Source organism: Hylobates moloch, unplaced genomic scaffold, assembly GCF_009828535.3.
Source record: "Hylobates moloch isolate HMO894 unplaced genomic scaffold, HMol_V3 SCAFFOLD_10, whole genome shotgun sequence".
Classification (NCBI taxonomy): domain Eukaryota; kingdom Metazoa; phylum Chordata; class Mammalia; order Primates; family Hylobatidae; genus Hylobates; species Hylobates moloch.
In genome coordinates, this window is record NW_026652285.1 from 12,259,367 (window position 1) to 12,283,359 (window position 23,993).

The 23,993-nt window shown below is 39.0% G+C and overlaps 1 protein-coding gene across 2 annotated transcripts; it reads right to left on the bottom strand.

Moving 5' to 3' along the window:
* Positions 1-3,723: 3,723 nt before the first annotated feature.
* On the bottom strand, positions 3,724-13,202 carry LOC116474520 (ankyrin repeat domain-containing protein 30A-like). Of its 2 annotated transcripts, none has more exons than XM_058445835.1 (2): positions 12,764-13,202; positions 3,724-7,096 (listed from the first exon to the last, which is right to left on the bottom strand). In XM_058445835.1, exons 1-2 carry the CDS (start codon positions 12,982-12,984, stop codon positions 7,030-7,032), a joined length of 288 nt encoding a protein of 95 aa, XP_058301818.1. In that variant the 5' UTR covers positions 12,985-13,202; the 3' UTR covers positions 3,724-7,029. The 2 variants fall into 2 exon arrangements, with proteins under 2 accessions (XP_058301818.1, XP_032018923.1); XM_032163032.2 differs by lacking the exon at positions 3,724-7,096 and adding an exon at positions 8,684-8,883.
* Between the last annotated feature and the right edge of the window lie 10,791 nt (positions 13,203-23,993).

A 23,993-nucleotide genomic window follows, 5' to 3' on the forward strand; every position in this document is an offset into this window, starting at 1 on the left:
TCCTCCCTCAGCCTCCCGAGTAGCTGAGATTACAGATGTCTGCCACCATGCCCAGCTAATTTTTGCATTTTTGGTAGAGACAAGGTTTCACCATGTTGGCCAGGCTGATCTCAAACTCCTGACCTCGCCACCTGCCTCGGCCTCCGAAAGTGCTGGAATTACAGGCATGAGCCACTGTGCCTGGCCTCATCTGAAGTCTTATTGGACCAAAACCATGTCTAATTTATCTTCTAGGTCTTTACCATGAATCAGATCTCACACATAGTAGATATTTGATAACTGCATCATGAACACTCATCCTCTTTGCCCCAAGAAGTTAATAAACTTCTAGTAGTACTTACCTTACTGAGCGAGAAGCACTCGCTATGATGGCATAATGATTAATGTCTCCCACTCCATAGAGTCCACATTTAATCCATGAACAGATCCACCATTGCCTCTCTATCTTCATGGCTCCAGTCGTACAGCCCCTCGTCTTGTGTGACCTGATCCATTGCAATAATTTACCATCTATTCTCTCTCCCTCTGGTCCTGAATCACTCCACAAAGTCTCTGGAACTGCTGCCATAGTTTGTCTTCCATAAAGAACATCTTTTAGTCCAAACCCATAGAAAGTACACCACCAATACTAAGCCCTAATGTAGACCATAGACTTGGGGTAACTATGATGTGTCGATTTAGGTTGAGCAATTGTCGAAAATGTACCACTTTGGTGGGGAATGTTGCTAATGGGAGAGGCTGTGTATGTGGGGAAAGGTATGGGGTGTGGAGGTATATAGGAGATCTCTATACCTTCCTCTCCACTTTGCTGTGAACCTAAAACTGCTCTAAAAAAAGTTTAAAATTAAATTAATGGATGATTAAAATAGATGAATTTTTGAATGGGAAAAGTACAACATACTTAGAAGAAAGTGGAAGAAAACTTATGAAAATATTTATGTTACTGGGAGTTAGAAGTGTAAGAAATTTTCATTTCTATGCTCTGAGTTCAGAATAAAGCTGCCACATACGGCCTCCTAAGTTGTGCACTGCACAACTCCAGGAGGCCCCATTAGTTCTTCTTCATACCTCCAGCTTGTACAGCCTCCTCTATTGCCCACGGCTTCTAAAATGCATATATATCACTCTTGTGTAATGAAACAAATAAATGCAGTTTTAAAATATGTTCCTTAAAAATTAGGATCATCCTATTGTCTCTTTTGAAATCTTTCAATGATTTTTCTTTCTCAAAAGGGCAAAGTCTAAATTCCTATCCTTACAGAATCGAGACCAATTTTAATTTGGCCTCTGAACCTCTGGCCTGTTCTCTCTGTGCTCTTCCTGCTTTCTATCCTGCCCTGCCAAAACAGCTGTCTTTTCACAGCTGAGACACATAGCCCAATATCTCTGTCCTTGCTGTTTCCCTTGCCCACATGCTCTTACTACCTCCTCATCTTTTGAGCCTTGGCTAGGATGTTTTCTAGTGATGAATTCCTTTTGGCCTCACTCCCTGCTCTGTCAGTAGGATTGAGTGAGTGCTCCCTTCTTAGGGGCCTCCTATGTATTCTACCACAGGACATAAATACTCTTTTCACTTATTTTTCATAGTTCTGTATCCTAATAAGAGATGGTGGGCCAGACGTGGTGGCTGATGCCTGTATTCCCAGCCCTTTGGGAGGCCGAGGCAGGCAGATCACGAGGTCAAGAGATAGAGACCATCCTGGCCAACATGGTGAAACCCCGTCTTTACAAGAAATACAAAACATTAGCTGGGTGCGGTGGCACGCACCTGTAGTCCCAGCTACTTGGAGGCTGAGGCAGGAGAATCGCTTGAACCTGGGAGGCAGAGGTTGCAGTGAGCCAAGATCGTGCCACTGGACTCCAGCCTGGCGACAGAGAGAGACTCCATCTCAAATAAATAAATAAGGCCAGGCGCAGTGGCTCACACCTGTAATCTCAGCACTTTGGGAGGCCGAGGCGGGTGGATCACGAGGTCAGGAGATCGAGACCATCCTGGCTAACACGGTGAAACCCCGTCTCTACTAAAAAATACAAAAAATTAGCCGGGCGTGGTGGTGGGCGCCTGTGGTCCCAGCTACTCAGGAGGCTGAGGCAGGAGAATGGTGTGAACCCAGGAGGTGGAGCTTGCAGTGAGCCGAGATTGTGCCACTGCACTCCAGCCTGGGCGACAGAGCGAGACTCCATCTCAAAATAAATAAATAGAGATGGTGCCTTCTTTGAGGTTAAATATAATCTCTTTTTGTTCTTTTTTTAAAATTAATACATCAATTCTATCCCAGTATCATACATTTGTCCTAGATAGTGCTCAATGAATACATGTCGAAAGAATTAAAAAATAAATGAGGAAACAGAAGAAGAAAGAAAATAAGAAGATGGTCTGCTTCTGTAGCTCATATTTAACACTGTATTTCACTAAGAAACCCAACATAGAGAAGATGTGTGATGCGTCATGTAGGCTAACTGGTGCGTTTTGATTCAATATACCCTCAAGGTAAGTTCATAAGTGAGCTTCATGAATGAGATATAGACCTCTGAAGACCTGATACTTTACCAACATTAACTGAATTTTTATGCAGTGGTGATGATACCAAGGCAAGGCACCCTGAGTACCTATGTGCAGATCTCAGAGATTAACGGTATAGACTCTGGTCGGTCCCCCTAAGTTTAAACCATAGCTCCATTATTAACCATCTAAATAAACCTAGCCCAGCTAAGAAATTTTCTCATTTGTTAGTTAAAATAAAATGAGTGTCTACTCTCAAAGGTAATTTTAAAGATTTAATTAAACTATGCAATGCCCTTGTCTATTGATGTCAATGGAAATTTAACAAAAACATGCAATTGTTGTTATAAATGGATTGAAATAAAATGATTATTTCCCACATCCATTTTTTTAAAATGGAAAAACACTTTTACTTAAGCTGTTCATTTCTAGGCAGTAAAAACATGGGAATTTGCTATATTTACTCACAAGATACAGGTATCAATATTCCACATTTTTCTTTCATACAAAAGATATCATGGCTTATGTTTTATTGTTTATCTCATTCCCACATTGTAACTTTAAGTTAACATATTTTGAAGAATAAATATTTTAAGAAAATTATTATGGTAACAAAATATTTAACTAAATTAATTCAGCACCTACAAAGAAATTCATTCTCCAACAAAGAAAGAGATCTTTCCCAGAAAATATTCCACAAATTTACCAATAAAATTAAGTTTTAAAATTAATGATAATTCCTGTTTAGTAGACAAAAATACCTTTTGTCTGTGATTTGAACTTCAGATGATAGAGCTTCCTTCATACTGAAGTTACTGTTTTTTTCAATAGGAAGAATTCCATGATTTCAGAATTTTTACTTAACAATTATTATTCCATTCCTAATTCAACGTTGGGAGAAATGTTTAAAATGACAGCACCCTGAGGAGCAGATGCATGTATGTCTAGAAATCTAGATTCCTATGATAACATTGCTATGCAATAAATGTGACGTGAGATTAAACAAGGTTTGTTTCCTCTTTAATATTATGGCTATGGAATAAAATTCTTTATTGATAGCAACCCTTAATTTCATTGAGCACTAATTAGCTTATAAATTCTGATTTACACTGTAAAACCTTACACAATACCCAGGAAAGGCTTGCTGTTTATTAGTCTGTTCTCACACTGCTAGAAAGAACTGCCCAAGACCAGGTAATTTGTAAAGAAAAGAGGTTTAATTGTCTCACAGTTCCACATGGCTGGGGAGGCCTCAGGAAACTTTCAATCATGGCGGAAGGTGAAGCAGGCACATCTTACATGGCAGCAGGCAAGAGAGCGTGTCAAGAAAGTGAAGGGGAAAAAAACCCTTATAAAACCATCAGATCTTGTGAGCACACACTCACTATCATTAGAACAGCATAGGGGAAACAGCCCCCATGATCCAATTACCTCCCACCAGGTCTCTCCTTCAACACCTGGGGATTACAATTCTAGATGAGATTCGGGTGGGGACAAAGAGCCTAACCATAGCACTGTTTAAGTAGACACATTCAGTGATTAGTTGTCTTTCCTGTATATTGTCCATTTATAGCTTCATCAAATGGGCTCTTCCTTTGGCTGATTTCTTTCTATTATGCAGTTTGCTAAACCACACTTTGACTCACTTAGACATCCAGAAGCATGTCCTTCTTGCTAATGGACCTTTTTGTCCTGCAACTGTTGAAGAAATATTCCAGCCAAATGGGAAGAAGCCCAGAGCACCTCCCCTTAGGCTAACTCCTGCCTCTGCTTTTCCTGCTTGGGTCAGTCAGCCACAGCTTGAGATTCCTGAGGTTTTGCAAAATGTCCCATTTAGTCCTTGAAGAGCTATTATTTTGTGAAACAGTTCCCAATTTAGCTTAGGCAGAACAGTGGTCTAGAGATGTGCACCACAGAATGATTTTATGTATAAGGATGTGTGGGGAAAACTGTCTTAAACTACATCTTACTTGACACATACATGGAAATTTACATGTACTTTGCTATATTGTAGATTCTGAGAAGCTCTGCAGTAAAGAAACAGGTTTAACTTTGTGAAGTTTTCCAAATTCTTTCACTAGTTACTTTTGTAGCATCTGTTATTATGTATACACTCTGAGAAGTAGAGGCTCTAGAACATGTGGGAAGCCTGCATTTTTATATTTTATCCCAATTGGATACGCCCCAAATCCCTGGCTAAAAAGAAGGCATTATTTAAATGCAGAAGCTTATGTATCCAAGAGCAATAATTCAAAGAGGAAGTCAATGAGTGCTTTTTCTGAAAAAATGGGCACTTCTAAAACAAGACACAGCCCCTTTTTAGAGTTAATTTTTCTGTATATATAATCACTCTGAATGAATTGAAGGGAGCACAGAAAGTGTACCAATGTGTTAAAAATATCTTTGTAACTCTAAAAGATGTGGTCACAGATATGTTTTATCAAATCATTCAGGAAAAGAAGGACTTTTATTGAATAAATGAAAAAGGACATGAGTGTGTAAGCAAATGCAAATGGAAGCAATCAGATAAACCCAAGCGCCCCTGCTTGTAAAGACAAAAGAAAAAAACGTAAGTTAAATATTTAGGTGGACTTACCTTGAAAGCATATTTCAATGTTCCACTTCTGACAACTTACCATAAACCAAAGGTGAAAGGATAATATTGCCTTTCTAATTTTAATTCCATGTTTGAATGAGGCAGAACTGGAGATTTGCCAACAATTGCTGCAAATCTTTTTCCATTCATAGTGTTTCCCTTGGTCATTTATAAGGGCAAGACATAGAAATAGGCATCAGGAAGCAGATGTCAGAAAATGCAGGAAGTAATTATCGAGCAGGAAAGATTGAAGGAAATAAATTGTTTTTGTTTAGTTTTCTTTGTCTTCCATGGTGTTCCTCTAGGTTTGAGGCATCAGCAGTCATGAAGGAAATAAATTTGTAATTGCAGAAGAGTTATTGTTTACATAGTGTTGGCATTACATTTCATTTACAACATATTTATTTTTAAAAACAGAGATAATCATTTTCCTGAATTGAATACAGTTTGCAAAAAATGGGTCTTACAGGACCTACAGATTTTATCGATTTTTTTTGGAAATTAACATAAGGAAGAGAAATTCTATCTGAAAAGATGGTAAGACTTTTATGCCCTGGGTTGTATAGCCTGGGTTTTAACAAAAGACAGTCACAGAAGAAATGAAAAGTATTTAACTATGACAATATTTTGAATATAAAATCTCTGTCACCTGAACAAGATAAACTCAGGTGATGAAAGGTATTTTCATCATTAGTGAAATGATTTTCAGATTAGAAGAAGAATGAATTTGTTATGACATTTAGAATTACGTTTTTACTTTTGTCATTTAATATTTGAATATTCTTCTTTGTTCATTATCCCCAATGTTTATATAACCAATCATCAGGATAGTATGTGATCCATTTCACTCATTTCAAGTAGAGTTGGAATTTTAAAAAACATGGTGTTTTTGGCCGGGCGTGGTGGTGGCTCACGCTTGTAATCCCAGCACTTTGGGAGGCAGAGGCGGGCGGATCACCTGAGGTCAGGAGTTCGCGACCAACCTGACCGACATGGAGAAACCCCATCTCTACTAAAAATACAAAATTAGTCAGGTGTGGCGGCACGTGCCTGTAATCCCAGCTACTCGGGAGGCTGAGGCAGGAGAATCGCTTGAACCTGGGAGGTGGAGGTTGTGGTGAGCTGAGATCGAGCCATTGCACTCCAGCCTGGGCAACAAGAGTAAAACTCCATCTCCAAAAAAAAAAAAAAAAAAAAAAAAATTAGCCAGGTGTGGTGGCATGCGCCTGTAGCCCCAGGCACTGCACTCCAGCCTGGGCAACAGAGTGAGACTCCATTTCAAAAACGACAAAAACAAACAAACAAAAAAACGGTGTTTTTCCCTCCACATAAACATTTTAAATCTGTGAAATTGACTAGACACATGATTTGGTGTCTAGCCCCCATAAGGCACAAATTGTCAAGTTGGATAGTAAAGAGCTGCAAAGAGTTCTGCACTGGAGTCCAGGGTGTCCAGTCCTAACAATAGGAGCTTGGACATAACTTCCTGTGCCTCAGTGTCATTCTCTGTTAGGTCCTGCAGCACAAGGGGATGAACACTGGCTTGGAGTCAGGTAGCCTTGAGTTTGCATTCTAGCTCTGCACCTACCGACCATGTGACTTTGGACGACTTAAAAATTTATCAAGCAGGTTTTGGATTTCTCATCTGTGAAACGGGGACAACAGTGTCCGTCTCAAAAAGTTGTAGTAAAAATTAAGTGAGATAATGGAAAAAGCAGTTTGCATAATGTTTGGTACATTGTTAGTATATCTTTACTTGTATTGGCTTCAAAACTAGGACATTTCATGTCTTAGTCTATTTGTGCTGATACAACTAAATACCACAAAATGGATCATTTATAATGAGTAGAAATGTATTTTCTCATAACTCTGGAGGTTGGGAAGTCCAAGATCAAGGTGCTGGCAGGTTCTGTGTCTGTTGAAGGCAGCTCTATCTCCTTCCAAGATGATGCCTTGTTGCTGCCTTCTCCAGAGAGGATGAATGCTTGGCTCTCATACTGCAGAAGGCAGAAGGGCAAAAAGAGCCCAACTAGTTCCCTCTGGCCCTTTGATAAAGTGGCTGATCCCATTCATGAGAGTTCTGCCCTCTTGACTTCATCATCTTCCAAAGGCTTTACCTCTTAATACTATCACACTGGGCTTTAAGTCCCAATGTCAATTTTGAAAAGAACATGAACATTTAAGCCACAGCATTTGGCAAATGATATCTATGTTCTCTTCTAGTAATAGCAGTATGTTTCCCAGACCTTAGGAATTATAATATAAACAATTGTCTCAAAATTTATTTCCTTGGTCACATTTCTATATTTGCAAATGGGGCCAGAAGAACTTGCAAACTATTAGCCAGTGAATAGAAATTCTCTCCTCAAATTTAGCCCTATATGAGAAATTGAACCAGACTCACTGAGTCTTGCTTTAAAGAGTATAAAATTATATCCAGTTTCACATATGCCTCACCCTTGGGATTGGGGCTTTGTCTCTCCAGAATTCTCCAGTTGGAATGCAACTGTTCTCATGGAATTAACATTAATCCATTATGAGATACTGGCTTATTACATGTTTTTCAGATTTCTTTTCATCATGATATATAATTAAAATTACAATGAGACTCAGAACAATAAAGTTTGATGGAGGCAGGAAAACTCCAAAGGGAAAATGTATTAACAAAATAATGTAAGCCAAGTGTAGTTAGGGCAGCCAAGGGGGAATGACCCATAAGAGGCAGAAGAACTAAAAAGAGGGAATTGAGGTGCCAAAGAAAAATCATCTTACTTTCATTTGGCCTAGAGCGAGCTCTGAAATAAATATGTGTTAGGAATGAACAGCTGAGTTGAGAGAGACAGAGAGAGAGAATAGAGGATACGGAGTGAGAGAGAGAAGTTTTTCTACTTACCTCACTCCCTAAGATATGCTTTCATCATCAGAAAACTGTATAGAATTAGCCTTAAAATTTTTCATATTTGCTCTGTCTCACTTTGTCTCCCCTGGGATTATATTATTAATCACCATGAGAATTAAAAAAAATAATCTCAAGGCTAGATATGTAGACTTCTGAAGGTGACTTTGTGCTATTAAAGCTAGAATTGAATCTGGATCCTGTGCTGTTACTTGGTGGGTTACTTTTAAGGTTTAAAGAGTCGGTCTTGAACAACTCATATCTTTCAATGAAAGCAGTTATAGCCTCTAATTTTAAAAAAAGTTAAAAAGTATTAGGCCAATATGTTTTGTGTTACACAGAATCATATTTTGCTCCCTAAATTATTCTAGAAGGCAAACCAGCTTGCACCCTGAGAGTGACATGGTGAAATATTTATGTTGTCACTGGATTTGATTATTAAAGTCTTCCTTTTTTTTTTTTCTCTTCCTGCAGGCAGGCTGTTCGTTTGTGAATAATTCTGTGTAAGTGGCAGACCTGTGGCTTGTTTCTAGCAAGGTCACAGCTGAAGACTGCAGTGGCATGATGTCGATTCTATTTTCTGGATTGTGCTTTGAATAGATTTTGTTCTATGGAGCATTTATTAGGTAGACAAGAGTTTTTTTGGCGATAAATATCAAAATAAATATTCCACAGGTTTCAAAACTAGTTGTATTTCAATGAGATAAATTCATTTTTATTCTATGTATTTAAACCAAATCCATCTCCTGCTGAAAAATCTGGCTACTATTTACCTTCATCAGAGGTGTCCTGTCTTCGCCATCAAGGACGTCAAGCCGGCACTTTCTCTCTACCAGAAATGTTACTACTTCTTCATGGCCATTGACACAGGCCCAGTGTAGAGCAGTCCTACGAGAGTGAGAGGACTTTTTGGCAAAGTTTAGTCCACTGTCCCAAAACATACAATGATTTATGTAACTGTAAACATTAAATACCATGCTCTTTCTCTGCCTTCAAAACAAACACTTAATATTCTCCTGAAGAAAGTACAACATTCATTCGCTCTCATTACTGGCTACATTAATGAAAGAGTGGCCTATTTGAATAGAAAGAGCTTGGCCTTTGGATTCAGTTCAACTCGGACTTGAATATTACTTTAAGGTTTTTCACTTTCTAGCTGTCACTTCAACTTTCTGCACCTCAATTTTCTCATCAACAAAATGAAGATGAACACAGCAGTTATCTCACAGGTTATCACTATGATGCCTCAGTGAGAATCTATGCAGAGTATTTTGGAGAGTTCCTAGCACATATCACAGCTCAGTAATTGTTAGATATTATAATTATTACTACTACTTAACAAAGACAACATTTTAAGTAAAATGGTACAATTATGCCTACTTTGTGGTGTGTTTTAAAGGTTAGAGATAACACTGTATTTTAATGATTCTAAGATGCTCAATTTCTCATATTTTAACATTTCTGACATTGAAATGCCACCTATAGTTCATTATTTATTACAACTATATTTGGCAGAAATTTAAGGAATCTTTTATTGGTGCATAAAATAAGGAGGCATCACACAATTCACAGTGCCTTCCAAGAAGCGGAATATGGTATATACAACAGGACGAGGGCAGTCCTAGTTACAGGATTAACAATGAAAGAAATTTTAGCTTTTAAGAGCACTAGGCAAAAGGAGAGTTGAAATAAAAACAACAAATTATTAAAACAAAGTACTTCTTTAATATTTTAAAAGCTTCAAGCCAAAGAAAACTTGAGATTCAAGTAAATAGGTATGGCTCATCTTATTCCGTATTTAGATTTATAGAATGTATGTAAATTCATATTTAGATTTATAGAACGCATATAAATTAGATATTTCCAATAATTAATATCACTATTTAAAGCTATTATAAATTTCCAAAATCACGGTTGGTAGTTATAGTTTACTAGTTTTTCACTTCAGAAGTGCTTTTTTTTGAAAGATGAGAGGACAAGTTTCAATTGAGATTCAGTCCTGATACTCCAATTTTAAATCTCTCACTTTGCTCAGGCTGAGCAGGTAAATGTGAAATTTTTAAGGATGAAAGGGTCCTGAGAGTTAATAGAATGTATCTTTTACACAATAGGCATTCAGCTTACATGCGGTAAATGGATTAAAAGAATGGATCAATACAGTTGAGAAGTTCAATATCTTAAAAAATTGCTACAAATAAAGCACTTATATTTGGTCTTTTATTTTTCTATTAATAAAACTACACTAAAATGATTATAGTTATTGACATATATGTAATAAATCTATATATAATAAAAATATGTGTCTAATAAAATGTATATGTAAATCAATAAGCACAGATAAAAAGATTCTCTTCTGAAGATGCTAAAAGTTCACAGAATATACCAATCCACAAAAAATAAAAATTAAAATATAGAAAGTGAGAAACTATTTTTATCTGTGCAAAATTCACATTGCTGCTCTTCCCAAAAATTATTTTATTAATAATAAACTTTTACTAATAGCATTGTACATGCTCAGTGCAGAAATCAAAGATAATAAAAAGGAAAAACATTTTATATTAAAACAAATGTCCTCAAATAACAAATTTTATATTTTGTAAATAATTTCAGATAACACAAGACCATAGTCTATGTGTATGTATAGTCAAACTGAACTTTACCCTCACTCGGTACACCAAAGTACATTTTCAAATGTCAACATACTTCTGTATATATTTCTACCTTGAGTGGTCACATATTATCCCATGCTGTAAACTCACTGAAATGTATTTATAAAAGCCATTAAATGGATTCTTTTAAATACACTGATATTTTAAGCAGTGCTCAGAAAAGAAATTGCGTGTATGTTTCATTATTTTCTAAAGATATTTTAGTATAATAGAATTGATCACTAATGGGCATATACAATTTTTTAAATATGGTACTTACCATCAAATTGTCTATTTGAAAAGTCATCTGCAACTTAAACCTTAAGGAGTACTATAAACATCACTGCTTTTTATCCTCACAAACTTTGTGGATAGAAAACAGTATTTGATTCCTTTTTTAATTTAAATGCCTTCTCTAACCAGGAACACTAAATATTATCTCCTGTGTGCATAGGTCAGTTGCAGATCTTAAAAGAGGACTTTGCCCAATTTTTAATTAGAGGCCAAGTACTTTTTTACATCTGCAATTTAGATCTCTAATTTAAATTTCCAAATTTTAAATTAGAGGGTTTTTTGTTGATTTGAGTGAATTCTCTATAAAGCGAAGATTTTTAAATCTAATATGTATACACACACACATACATGTGTAGTAAATATTTTTACAAGTATGCTGCCTTTTATTTTTTCTCATAAGCAGGGTGATTTAATTTTTGTTTTACTAAATTGCCCTTCAGAGTGCTTGCTTCTGAGCTTCTTAGAAAGGTTTTTTCAACATAAAAATGTGTCTGTGTAAATAGGCATTTATGTTTTCTTCTGGTATTTTTACCATTTTGTACATTAAAAACTTTTAATCTATATTCCATCAGGAACTTATTTTGTGGCATAAAAATCTATTTTTCTCCAAAAAGCAGGCATTTCACTTAGGAAACTAATTCTTTTCCTACTAGTATAAAGTGTGACCATTACCAAGTTGTAAATTCATACATATATTTGGGTGTTTCTGGATTTTCTATTCTGTTGTATTCATTTACCTGTCTTTTCAGCTGTTAGCAAACAATTTGTGATTTTTTTTTTTTTTTTGAGACCGAGTTTCACTCTGTCACCTAGGCTGAATTGCAGTGGTGGGATCTAGGCTCTCTGCAATCTCCGCCTACCGGGTTCAAGCGATTCTCCCGCCTCAGCCTCCCCAGTAGCTGGGATAACAGGCACCCGACATCATGCCCGGCTAATTTTTGTATTTTTGTAGAGACGGTGTTTCACCATATTGGCCAGGCTGATCTTGAACTCCTGACCTCAGATGATCCACCCGCCTCCGCAGCCCAAAGTGCTGGGATTACAGGCGTAAGCCACCACTCCCAGCCCATCTTGTGCAAATTAATACCACATTTTGATATCTAGAAGGGCAAGACTTTTCTACTCCATTACAAAATATTTAAAATGTCATCACAATAGTAAAAGACAGCCTGTGTAATTTAAAAAATGTTAAAAACGTTGATAACTTTATTTGGTTTATGTAAAACTGGTAAAGAACTCGCATCTTGAGAAAAATGAGTCTTCTTAAATTCAAGAACATAAACCATCTTCCCACCTCGAAGTTTCCTTCTAAGGTCCCTCAGCAAAGAACATATTTACAAAGACATTCATTGATACCAAAATGAATATTGGACTTTATCCAGAGAATTTTTAGCCAAGAAGTACGTATATTATGGGAATTATTTCATTATGCACCGTTTCATAATGTATCTAACATTATCTTTTAAAACCTGTACATTAAAAGTAAAACCCTGTATGTACTTAATTTTGTGAGTTAAATCACTTTAAAATTCCCTACACAGTGCTCTGTGAGAGGAAGTGGGAGTGAAAGAGAAAGCAGCTAAAGTTTGGGGTTGATTTTAACGTGGCCTGGGCCCTCCGCCCTGCAGGGCGCTCGCATCCCAAGCCTGGGGGACCTGCCCGGGAAGAAGGCCTAGACCCCAGGGCGCAGGATGGCCGCCCCGCCGCCCATTACTCCTCCACCTGCTCCCTTCGTCCCCAGGCCCCCCAGCCCCCGACTCTGAAGGGGCGATCCTCCCACCGCCGCCACCTCCTCCTGCAGCCCCGGCTCAGGCAGGGCCTGGTACCTCTTCTTGGCGTCTTTTATGTTAAGGTTAATGGTCTTCTTCCTCTTTGTCACCTTCTCCAGCTTCCGGACTTGGCCCAGGGAGGCAGCTTTATGGATCTTTTTAAGATCCCCGGAGCGGACGATGTAGGAGTCGTTGTTGGTATAGACTAGCTGGCTGAAGGGGCACTGGCGCACCGGGCCCGGCACGCCCTTGCCAGCGGCGGGAGGGAGCCCCTTCATGGCTGCGGCCACCTGCTAGAGAGAGCCCGCGCCTCCCGATCGCCCTTCCCCAGCCCCCACCTTTGGCCCTCGCTTCCCGCTCGCCCTTCCTAGCCACTCCCCACCCCTCCCCGATCGCCCTCGCCCTTCTTCAGTCCACGCACCGCCTCGATACCCGTAAAAAGTTCTGTGTTCGCCAAGCTCCTGCACACTCAGGCCTCTCTCAGTAGAAATGCGCTGAGCAGAGCCGTTAGCCAGCAGCGCATGCGCCTCAGCAGGCTGAGGAGGCACGCGCCCTGGCCGCGTTCTCCGGGCACCGCGTGCAGGTGGCAACTGCCGCTGAGGCGCTGCCGGGCTGGCGGGTCTCCCTGGAGCGGAACGTGGGGGGCGCCATGCCACATGGCCTGCTTGACATAGCCGCCCCTGGCCGCTCCTCGACCTGCGATCCAGGAGCTGGACCCTGATGCTGGGCAAGGTGCAGCCTCCGGGGTGGCACTGAGTGTCGGTTCCCGCCCTCCTGCAGCCAGGGACCCACCCCCTGACTTAGGAGCCCTGGAGGCTTCTGGCCCAAGGATCCGCGCTGCCAGTGACGCTGACAGGGTCGAGGTTGCAGCCCCTGCTGCCGCGTGCCATGTTCAGGTGGGAGCTGCACCTGAGTCCACGGTGGAGGCTAATTTTGTATTTTCTTTTAGTAGAGACGGGGTTTCTCCACGTTGGTGAGGCCGGTCTGGAACTCTTAAGCTCAAGCGATCTGCCCAGGATCGCAAAGTCCTAATCCCAGGACTTTGGAAGGCTGAGCGGGGCAGATTGCTTGAGCCCAGGAGTTCCAAAACTGCCTGACCAACATGGTGAAATCCCGTCTCTACTAAAAAAAAAATTCAAAATTAGCCGGGCACGGTGGCACATCCCTGTAATACCAGCTACTCAGGAGGCTGAGACAGGAAAATGGCTTGGACCCGGGAGGCGGAGGTTGCAGTGAGCCGCCCGTGGCCCCTCTTCGACCTGCGATCCAGGAGCTGGACCCTGGCGCTGGGCACCAGGCAGCCTCCGGGGTGGCACTGAGCGTCGGTTCCCGCCCTCCTGCAGCCAGGGACCCACCCCCTGACTTAGGCGCCCTAGAGGCTTCTGGCCCATGGATCCGCGCTGCTGGTGACGCTGACAGGGCCGGGGGCGAGCCACCACGCCAGGCCGATGTATTCCCTTCTGATGAATAAATTGACTGGGTGCCAATTTATCATCAGAAAATATGGATTACCTCACTAAACCACCTTCCAAACCTCTCCTCTCCGTTTCCTTCATTGGTTACTTTTTTTTTTTTTTGAGACGGAGTCTCGCTGTATTGCCCAGGCTGGAGTGCAGGGGCGCCATCTCGGCTCACTGCAACCTCTGCCTCCCAGGTTCAAGCGATTCTCCTGCCTCAGCCCCCAGAGTAGCTGGGATTACAGGCATGTGCCACCATGCCGGCTAATTTTGTATTTTTTCTTTTTAGTAGAGACGGGGTTTCTCCATGTTGGTCAGGCTGGTCTCAAACTCCCGACCTCAGGTGATTCGCCTGCCTCGGCCTCTGAAAATGCTGGGATTACAGGTGTGAGCCACTGCGCCCGGCCAGTTACTTTGTAATTTAAGTAACATAAATGCTGGCCGGGCGCGGTGGCTCTAGCCTGTAATCCCAGCACTTTGGGAGGCCGAGCCCGGTGGATCACCTGAGGTTGAGGTCGAGACCAGCCTGGCCAACATGTTTAGTAGAAACAGCCGTCTCTACTAAACATACAAAAATTAGCTTGCGGCCTGGCGCGGTGGCTCAGGCCTGTAATCCCAGCACTTTGGGAGGTCAAGGCAGGCAGACCACCTGAAGTCAGGAGTTGGAGACCAGCCTGGCCAACATGGCAAAACCCTGTCTCTACCAAAAATAGCCGGGAGTGGTGCTGCGCACCTGAAGTTCCACCTACTAGGGAGGCTGAGGCAGGGACAATCACTTGAACCTGGGAGGCAGATGTTGCAGTGAGCCAGATCAAGCCATTGCATTCCAGACTGGGCAACTGAGCGAGACTCTGTCTCAAAAACAAAGTCTAACTAAAAATTAAAAAAATAAAAAGTCTAACAAATTGTAGAGACTACATTTCATTAACTTACGGTGTTTTCTTTGTTAGTTTACACTAACTAAAATTTAATTGTTGTTTATTCCAGAATAGGCTAGAAAGGTATAATGGGCTCTGTTTTCCATTGAAGATGAAAAATAGGAATGATTGTTCTTGCCTATTCTGGGGTCCTTGAAGGTCCTTGGATCTTCACAAAGGAACTCACAATTTCTGTTCTTCTGACTTTTATCCCTAGTGAAATTGATTCTTACCAAATAAGCATCAGTAAAATGACCAAAGTAACTATAACATGATGAAGGGTTAATAACTGAAAACATATTCAAATATACATGGCCACCACTAAGACCTTGATCAACAAAAGGACAAAGAAAATGAATGCACATTTAATACATAAATGTATATATGGGACTGTGTTCTTTTCACTAGTAGCAATTAAAGAAATGCTAATATAAAAAAGAGTAAATGAACCATCCTACACTATTAAAAGGGCATAAGAAAGGAATACCGATGGTCCGGTTAATAATACTACCAAAAAGGCATAGTAATATTTTTCTGGGGGCATTGTAAATTAGCATAGTGCTTTCTGGAGGAAACCTGCCAATGTTTTTAAAAATAAAAGGATTTAATTCTCTTTGATCTAGTGGCTTATGCTTTGGAATTTATTCTAAGGAAATTGTTCAAATGAACAAAAATATACGTAAATGAAATTATTTGTAGCATCATTATTTCCAATAGGGAGAAATTAGAAATTACTTAAGTTCATCATAGAAACGTGGATAAATGATAGACTATCAACTTAGAAACATATTGTATTCTTGGCCAGGCGCGGTGGCTCGCACCTGTAATCCCAGCACTCCAGGAAGCTGAGGTGGGTGGATCACTTGAGGTCAGTAGTTCTAGACCAGCCTGGCTAACAAGATGAAACCCCGTCTCTACTAAAAATACAAAATACAAAATTAAAATTTTAGTCTCTACTAAAAATACAAAAATTAGCTAGGCGTGGTGGCACGTGCCTGTAGTCCCAGCTACTTAGTAGGCTGAGGCAGAAGAATTGCTTGAACCTGGGAGCCAGAGGTTGCACTTAGCTGAGATTGTGCCACTGCACTCTAGCCTGGGGGACAGAGCAAGACTCCATCTCAAAAAAAAAAAAAAAAGAAGAAGAAAAGAAACATATTGTATTCTCTATTAGAAAGGGTAGATGAATGGAAAAGTATTAATAATGAAAATAAACAAAAATTGGACTTATAAACTATGGAATTATAACTATTAGTATTTGAAAATATATGCAGATCTACAATTCTTCATATGGAATTACAAAATTCAACATTTATGAATACCTAAACGTAAGTTTGGTAAAATCTGACCTATGCTGATGTAGGAGTATTATAGTCTTGTTTTTTGAGATGGAGTTTTTGCTCTGTTGCCCAGGCTGGAGTGCAATGGCGTGATCTTGGCTCAGTGCAATCCCCACCTCTTGGGTTCAAGCAATTCTCTTGCCTCAGCCTCCCGTGTAGCTGGGATTACAGGTACCCACCACCACACTCAGCTAATTGTTAATAGAGACGAAGTTTCAGCATGTTGGCCAGGCAGGTCTTGAACTCCTGACCTCGGGTGAGCCACCCACCTCAACCTCCCCAAGTGCTAGGATTACAGGTGTGAGCCACCGCACCCGGCCAGGGGTAGTCTTTATTGATCCCTGTTCATGTGATTATTCATATGATTTGCCACTAGGGATATTCCAAAATATGCAGTATATTTACCACATTACCTTTCTAAAATCTAAATATTTTTGAATTGTGATTTCAAAGAAATCTGACTTTGAAATCTTATTTTGAAATCTGATTCTAACGATTTCAGATAAGCTATTGGAAAATATCACAAATGACAAAAATTTTGCATTAAGATAAAATTGTTGATAAATTTAAATCACTTTGCAGCCGAGCATGGTGGTTCATACCTGTAATCCCAGCACTTTGGGAGGCTGAGGCAGGTGGATCATGAGGTCAAGAGATCGAGACCATCCTGGCCAACATGGTAAGACCCCGTCTTTACTAACAATACAAATATTAGCTGGGCGTGGTGGCACATGCCTGTAGTCCCAGCTACTCAGGAGGCTGAGGCAGGAGAATCACTTGAATTCAGGAGGCGGAAGTTGCAGCGAGCCAAGATCGCACCACTGCACTCCAGCCTAGTGACAGAGCGAGACTCCGTCTCAAAAAAAAAAAAAAAATTAAATTATTTCCTATATCATAAGGGTCTAAAACTTTTTTGTAAAATATCCTATATGTGTATTAGTAGTATTAATTCTTATCACTTCATCAATGTGAGGCATAAATAAAATTTGTTAAGTTAAAACTTTCAGTATACTTTCATTTATTTATTTATTTAGAGACAGAGTTTTGCTCTATCCTCCAGGCTGGAGTACAGTGGCATGATCTCGGCTCACTGAAATCTCTGCCTCCCAGGCTCAAGCGATTCTTGTATCTCAGCCTTCCAAGTAGCTGGGACTACAGGCATGTGCCACCATGCCCGGCTAATTTTTAAAAGTCCTATATCATACAAGAACATTAGAGTTCTGGGATTATTTTTTGTTTGTTTATTTAAGAGACAGGGTTATCACTGTATCACCCAGGCTGGGGTGCAGTGATGTGATCATAGCTCACTGTAGCCTCAAACTCCTGGGAAAAGCAATTCTCCCACCTCAGCCACCCCAGTAGCTAGTACTACAGGTGCTTGCCACCCCCAGCTAGTTTTTAAATTTTCTGTAGAGATAGGTCTCACTATGTTGCCCAGTCTGGTTTCAAACTCCTGGGCTCAAGGGATCCTCCCCACTTGGCTTCCCAAAGTGCTAGGATTACAGATGTGAGCCACCATGCCAGGACAAGAACGTGAGACTTCTGTTACCATTTTTTAATATCTAAGTGGAATAGTATAGTATTATGTGTCAGTGTTGAGTTATTTTAAAATATTATGCACTGAAACATGCAATAATCTCGGTCAGTTTCTATCTTGTCCTAGGCTTAAACATATTAGCTAACATGAGGGGCCCAAAATTAATATTGATTACATACCATCTCCTTATTTATTTATTTTTTTGAGACAGAGTTTTGATCTGTTGTCAAGGTTGGAGTGAACTAGCATGATCGCGGCTCACTGCAACCTCTGCCTCCCATGTTCAAGTGATTCTCCTGCCTCAGCCTCCCGAGTAGCTGGGATTACAGGAACCCACCACAATGACCAGCTAATTTTTGTATTTTTGGTAGAGATAGAGTTTCACCATGTTGGCCAGGCTGGTCTTGAACTCCTGATCGCGAGTGATCTGCCCACCTTGGCCTCCCAAAGAGCTGTCATTACAGGTGTGAGCCACTGCGCCCAGCTGCCATCTCCTTTCATTAAAAATTTCTGAGCTGAAAATAATTTGAGGGCAGTTATTTTCATATAGAGTCATTTAATCAATATGGATTAATATTAATAACTAGTATTAATATTTATTTTATCTAAAATTGTCTGATTTTTCTAAATTCTCTGACTTGCTAATAATGTTAAACATTAGGTTGAATACATATAATTAGGTCTGTGTGGATGCACTATGTAAATAAAATTTTTTTTAACATTTTGTAAGTTCTGCTGCTTTACAAGTCTTATTATATTTGTTCCATTTTTGATACCAAAATTTTAACTGTGATAATTAGGCTGGAGACACCAAATCAAGGGTATGTTTATATAATCACTCTCAAGGATCTCAATGGTCACTTTCTGGTTATATTATGAAAATTGTAAAAGGAATCAAGTATATATTCCCGATAATAGCTCTTGATAAATCATATAAATCTCTATGATAGATATAGTTTAAGATTCAGATCTAGATATATTCAGCAACTCTGTAATTTATCAAAAGGTTTTGGTTAAAATTTAAGACATTCCTCAATATAGAGTTAGTTCTAAAAAATTTGTTGCAATGAAGAATGTTAACAACTTACTTTCCTATTTTCTCTGAATACTGAACAATTCAAGATAGATAAAGAAGTAAAGCATAATGAAATAAACGTGAGCTTTGTAGCTCACGGTGGTGTTGGCGTGGTGCTTAGCAACAGGGATTTTCCTACGCTACACTCCATTACAGGGTACCCTTACCTAGTCGGTCACATATGGAGCAGAAACTTTGCTGCTAAATTTGCAGCATAGCAGAGGCAGAACAGAATTCATTTTCACTGCAGGCTGGCACATCCTAAAGAGAAAAAACACAGAATGGGTGATATGAGCTACCCTAGTTTATTCCTTTCTTCTAATATCTCCAATCGCCTCCACTTGAGGAACTAGTGAACACAGGCACAGGAGCAGTGCTCTAAACGACATTAGATGTCCTTCAATATCTTTGTCAGTCTAAATTCAAAGGAAATGTTTTAACTCAAGTAAAAAGACTAGAAAAGAAAGCTAACCCATATGGGGATGCAGAATTTTTTGTTTTTGTTGTTGCTTTAAAATCTCTTGTTTTTGGCCACAGGCACTCTGAGCTAGAAGAAAATATTTAGGAGAAGGATGAGAAATCCTTCTGTGTTGAATAAGGGAATTACTCCCAGATGGCAGTGGTGTAAATCTACTATGAAAACAACTATACACACACACACACACACACACACACACACACACACATATATAAATAAATATATATATAAACATATATCAGAATATATTTATAGAAAATGTCTGGAATCTTTTTAGAGTCTGGAGTCCTTCTTGATGGCCTTAATTTATAAAAATAGCCTCAAATTATTTTATTTAATTAAAAACTGTAAGAGATTAACATTTTCTCCTCATAAGGTCTAATCAAGTATTTTTGTTTTGAATGAAGAAAAAAGTACATTGTCTGTAAAAAAAATAATTCTTTGATTTAGTAGTTAGCAGTGAACAGTTGATATGGTTTGGATGTTTTATCCCCTCCAAATCTCATATTAAAATGTGACCTGTATTGTTGGATGTGGGGCCTTGTAGGAGGTATTAGGTCACGGGAGCAAATCCCTCATGAATGGCTTGGTTCCCTCCCCTGGGTAATGAGTGGTAAAGAATTTACAGGAGATCCAGTTGTTTAAAAGAGTGTGGCACCTTCCCTGTCTCTCTTGCTCCCTCTCTTGCCCAATGACATGCTGGCTCCCCTTCAAATTCTGCCACGATTGTAATCTTACTGAGGCCTTCACCACAAACAGATGCTAGCACTGTGCATTATGTACAATCTGCAGAACCAAGGGCCAAATAAATCTATTTTCTCTATAAATGATCCAGTCTTAGGTATTTCTTTTACAACAACACAAACACACTAACACACTGGTGAAAATCAACTTAAATACTTAAATACAGGTAATAACATAAATTTAAAATGCAAACTAAGAGTTGTAAACTTATATTTCCCCTTCAAAAATTAGCATTCTAAATTCTCTCCTTAGAATTTGTTTTACTTTATACACTTCCAACTTCCTATGTTCAAGTTTTCAGAAGACATTGAAGAACATCACATCATTACAGAGAAGAAAAGGAAAAATTGGCTGCGAAAATTAAGCATACAACGTATTGAATTAATAGAGTTTTGCTGAACAATTTTTGTTAATGGAGTTTATATTTTTAAGTATAAATATTTTTCTGAATGATATCTTTAGATAAAGTTTTTTTTCAGTATAGGATATTTGCAGCAAATGGTCCCAAGGATCCCAATTATTAAACAAAACACAAACATAAATTCATTTCAGTATATCAAATATGCCTTAATAATTATTTTAGGTAGCTATAAAAAGTACTCACAAGATTGAGAGGCATTTTGACTTCTGGGAAGACTTTAAAAACATGAAGCTACATTTCCCACCATCAAAGATTTACGTGTAAGAGATTTGTCTTATTCTGTTTTAATTAGAGCAAACAATTTGCCCATGGGCATCTAAACTTAGAATGAGTTTGACATCACAACACAGTTTATATTCTCTGAGGAAAAAGAAAGGAAACTAAAGGATTTTATTTTTCAGACATCAAATCACAAAACAAAACAGTTAGTCCAATTTTCTTTGGGTTCTCAGTGGTACATTTATCTCTTCAGGGTTTAAAAAACCACACTTTTGACCGGGCGCTGTGGCCCATGCCTGTAATCCCAGCACTTTGGAAGGCCGAGGCGGGCAGATCACGAGGTCAGGAGATAGCGACCATCCTGGAAAACATGGTGAAACCCCGTCTCTACTAATAATACAAAAAAAATTCGCCAGGCATGGTGGCGGGCGCCTGTACTCCCAGCTACTTGGCAGGCTGAGGCAGGAGAATGGCGAACACGGGAGGCGGAGCTTGCAGTGAGCCGAGATCGCTCCACTGCACCCCAGCCTGGACAACAGAGAGACTCCGTTTCCAAAAAAAAAAACCGTTTTGCATGCTTAAAAATAAAAGATTTGGTTCAAGAGTTCACCTTTGTAACATCTTTGCGATTTTTCTTTAAATCTGTAGGTCTAAAACTTTGCTAAAATAAACATTTAGTGAGAAACAAGTTCACATGCGTTGCTTGCTGAAACTGCTAAAGGGAATGCACTAAGATGTGGAACACAATTATACAAAGTAGATACTCATCGTACATGCCAGAAGTTTCCTAAATTTAAATTGTTAAATGGCCATCGTGGAAGAATTATTTTAGTTTTAAATTATATAATAAGCAAAATAACTTTCTTATACAGAAACATTTGTTCCTTTGTGTATAAACCAAATCAAATATCATATATAAGTTATACATAAGATATGAATCATGTATAATGTAGCTTATCCAAACATATTTTAGATGAACCTGTCAGTATTTTTTATATTATCAACATAGAACTGTTTTGAGATAAATAAATCATTTCTTCATTTTTCATCTCAATCAATATTTGTAAGAGATGACATAAGTTACATGACTCAGCTAATCTACACTGAAAGCACTGGATAGGTGAATTACAATTTTTGCTCAAATATGGAAAAAATCTGACTGATTATAATCAAAATCATCAACTGTCATTTACTTTTCCTGCAAGCTCTTTACTTAATATAAAATCAGACACAAAGAAACTAATTTATCCTCTTAAGTGCTATAAACATTTTCTCGCATTTCATTATTTCTTTGTCAATTTTGATAGTGTTTGACTAGAAGTCGAGAATAGGAAATTCACTAACATAAGTTCTCAGTCCTCATATATTTTTGAAACATTGAAATCAACCTTTACCCAATTCCACTCTACAGGCTAATGTTGAAATACCTGGCTGAAAGCAATGCCAAGCCAATATCTCTGAAATATAGAGAAAGTTGTCTATTATAATTCTCTGTATGATTATATTTATATTTTTATTTTTATGTATATGAGAGACAGAGCAAATATTAGCAAATATTAGACATGAAAAATAATATATTTTACTTAAAAACATGCTGAGGTTGGCCAGGCACAGTGGCTCACGCCTGTAATCCCAGCACTTTAGGAGGCCGAGGCAGGCGGATCACGAGGTCAGGAGATCGAGACCATCCTGGCTGACATGGTGAAACCCCCAACTCTACTAAACACACAAGAAATTAGCCTGGCGTGGTGGCGGGTGCCAGTAGTTCCAGCTACTCAAGAGATTGAGGCAGGAGAATGGCGTGAACTGGAGATGCAGAGCTTGCAGTGAGCCGAGATGACGCCACTGCACTCCAGCCTGGGTGATAGAGCGAGACTCCGTCTCAAAACAAAACAAAACAAAAACAACAACAACAACAACAACAACAAAAACATATTAAGGTCTACAACTTTGTCATTTCTTAACGGTATGACCTTGGGTGGGCCAGTTACTTAGTTTCTTGTTGCCTTGGTTTTCTTTCTTAAAAAGTGAAGAATTGTTTTCTTCATAATTATCTCATAATTGTTTTCTGAAAACGTAAAACACTGGAAACATTGCCTGGCACTGAGCAAATTAGTAGTTTTTAGTATTAGTGTTGATTCACATTTTTCCTACTTAAAATTAGATAATGACTCCTCATTTTCTGCATGATTTTATGGGATATAAATTTAGATACAAATCAAGACATATTTGAAATAACGGTTTATACATTCAACCTCACATTTATTGGATGAAACCCCATATTTCTCTATATTTGATAGCGTAGGTGACATTCACATCCTATTTTGCCTCATTATTGAACAGTGTCTTACCTAATTTTCTAGATGTCATAATTTATTTATTCTTGTCTCGTTTTCATAATGGTGTATACTGCATATTTAGAGACATAGTACATTTAATTATTTTCTTGCTCAAAAAGAAAACTAGTTCCACATCCATCGAATCTTCAGTTTGAACTTAGAATTTAAAATAAAAAACTGTCCCATGGCAATGATCAGAAACTGGCAAACTGATGTCTCATGGGTTGGATTACGGCTGACTGACAGAATGACCTTGAAGGGCCGTGTGTGTGCATGTTTACTCACCTTAAAATAAAAGAATTTTCTGGATGGGTTTATTTTACTAAGATTAGTGAGCCTTTTAAATGAGTCAGGTGCTTCCGATTCATCATCTATGTCCCTGCCCTGTCCCTCTGTACTCACAAATCAGAGTTTGAGTGATGTAATATCATTTGAAGGTTGACTGTGATAAGTTAAAGCTGCATATTATGAACTATGAAGTAACTACCAAAATAACAAGAGTTACACCTAAAACCCAATAAAGAAAAAATAGGATCATAAAAATCAACATAAAGCAGAAAAAAATATGGACCAGAAAAGCATATGATAAAACAGAAAAAAAAAGTGAGATGTTAGATTTAAAACCAACAATAGGAATAATCTGATTAAATGTAAACTGTGGCTGGGCACGGTGGCTCACACCTGTAATCCCAGCACTCTGGGGGACTAAGGGGGTGGATCACGAGGTCAGGAGTTTGAGACCAGCCTGGCCAAGATGGTGAAA

Excerpts from the sequence above, each read along its gene's own strand:
- LOC116474520 (XM_032163032.2), bottom strand. The coding sequence starts at position 12,984 with ATGAAGGGGCTCCCTCCCGCCGCTGGCAAGGGCGTGCCGGGCCCGGTG. Across the intron at positions 8,884-12,763 it reads ATAAAAGACGCCAAGAAGAG|GACTGCTCTACACTGGGCCT; the intron begins GTACCAGGCCCT and ends TCACTCTCGTAG.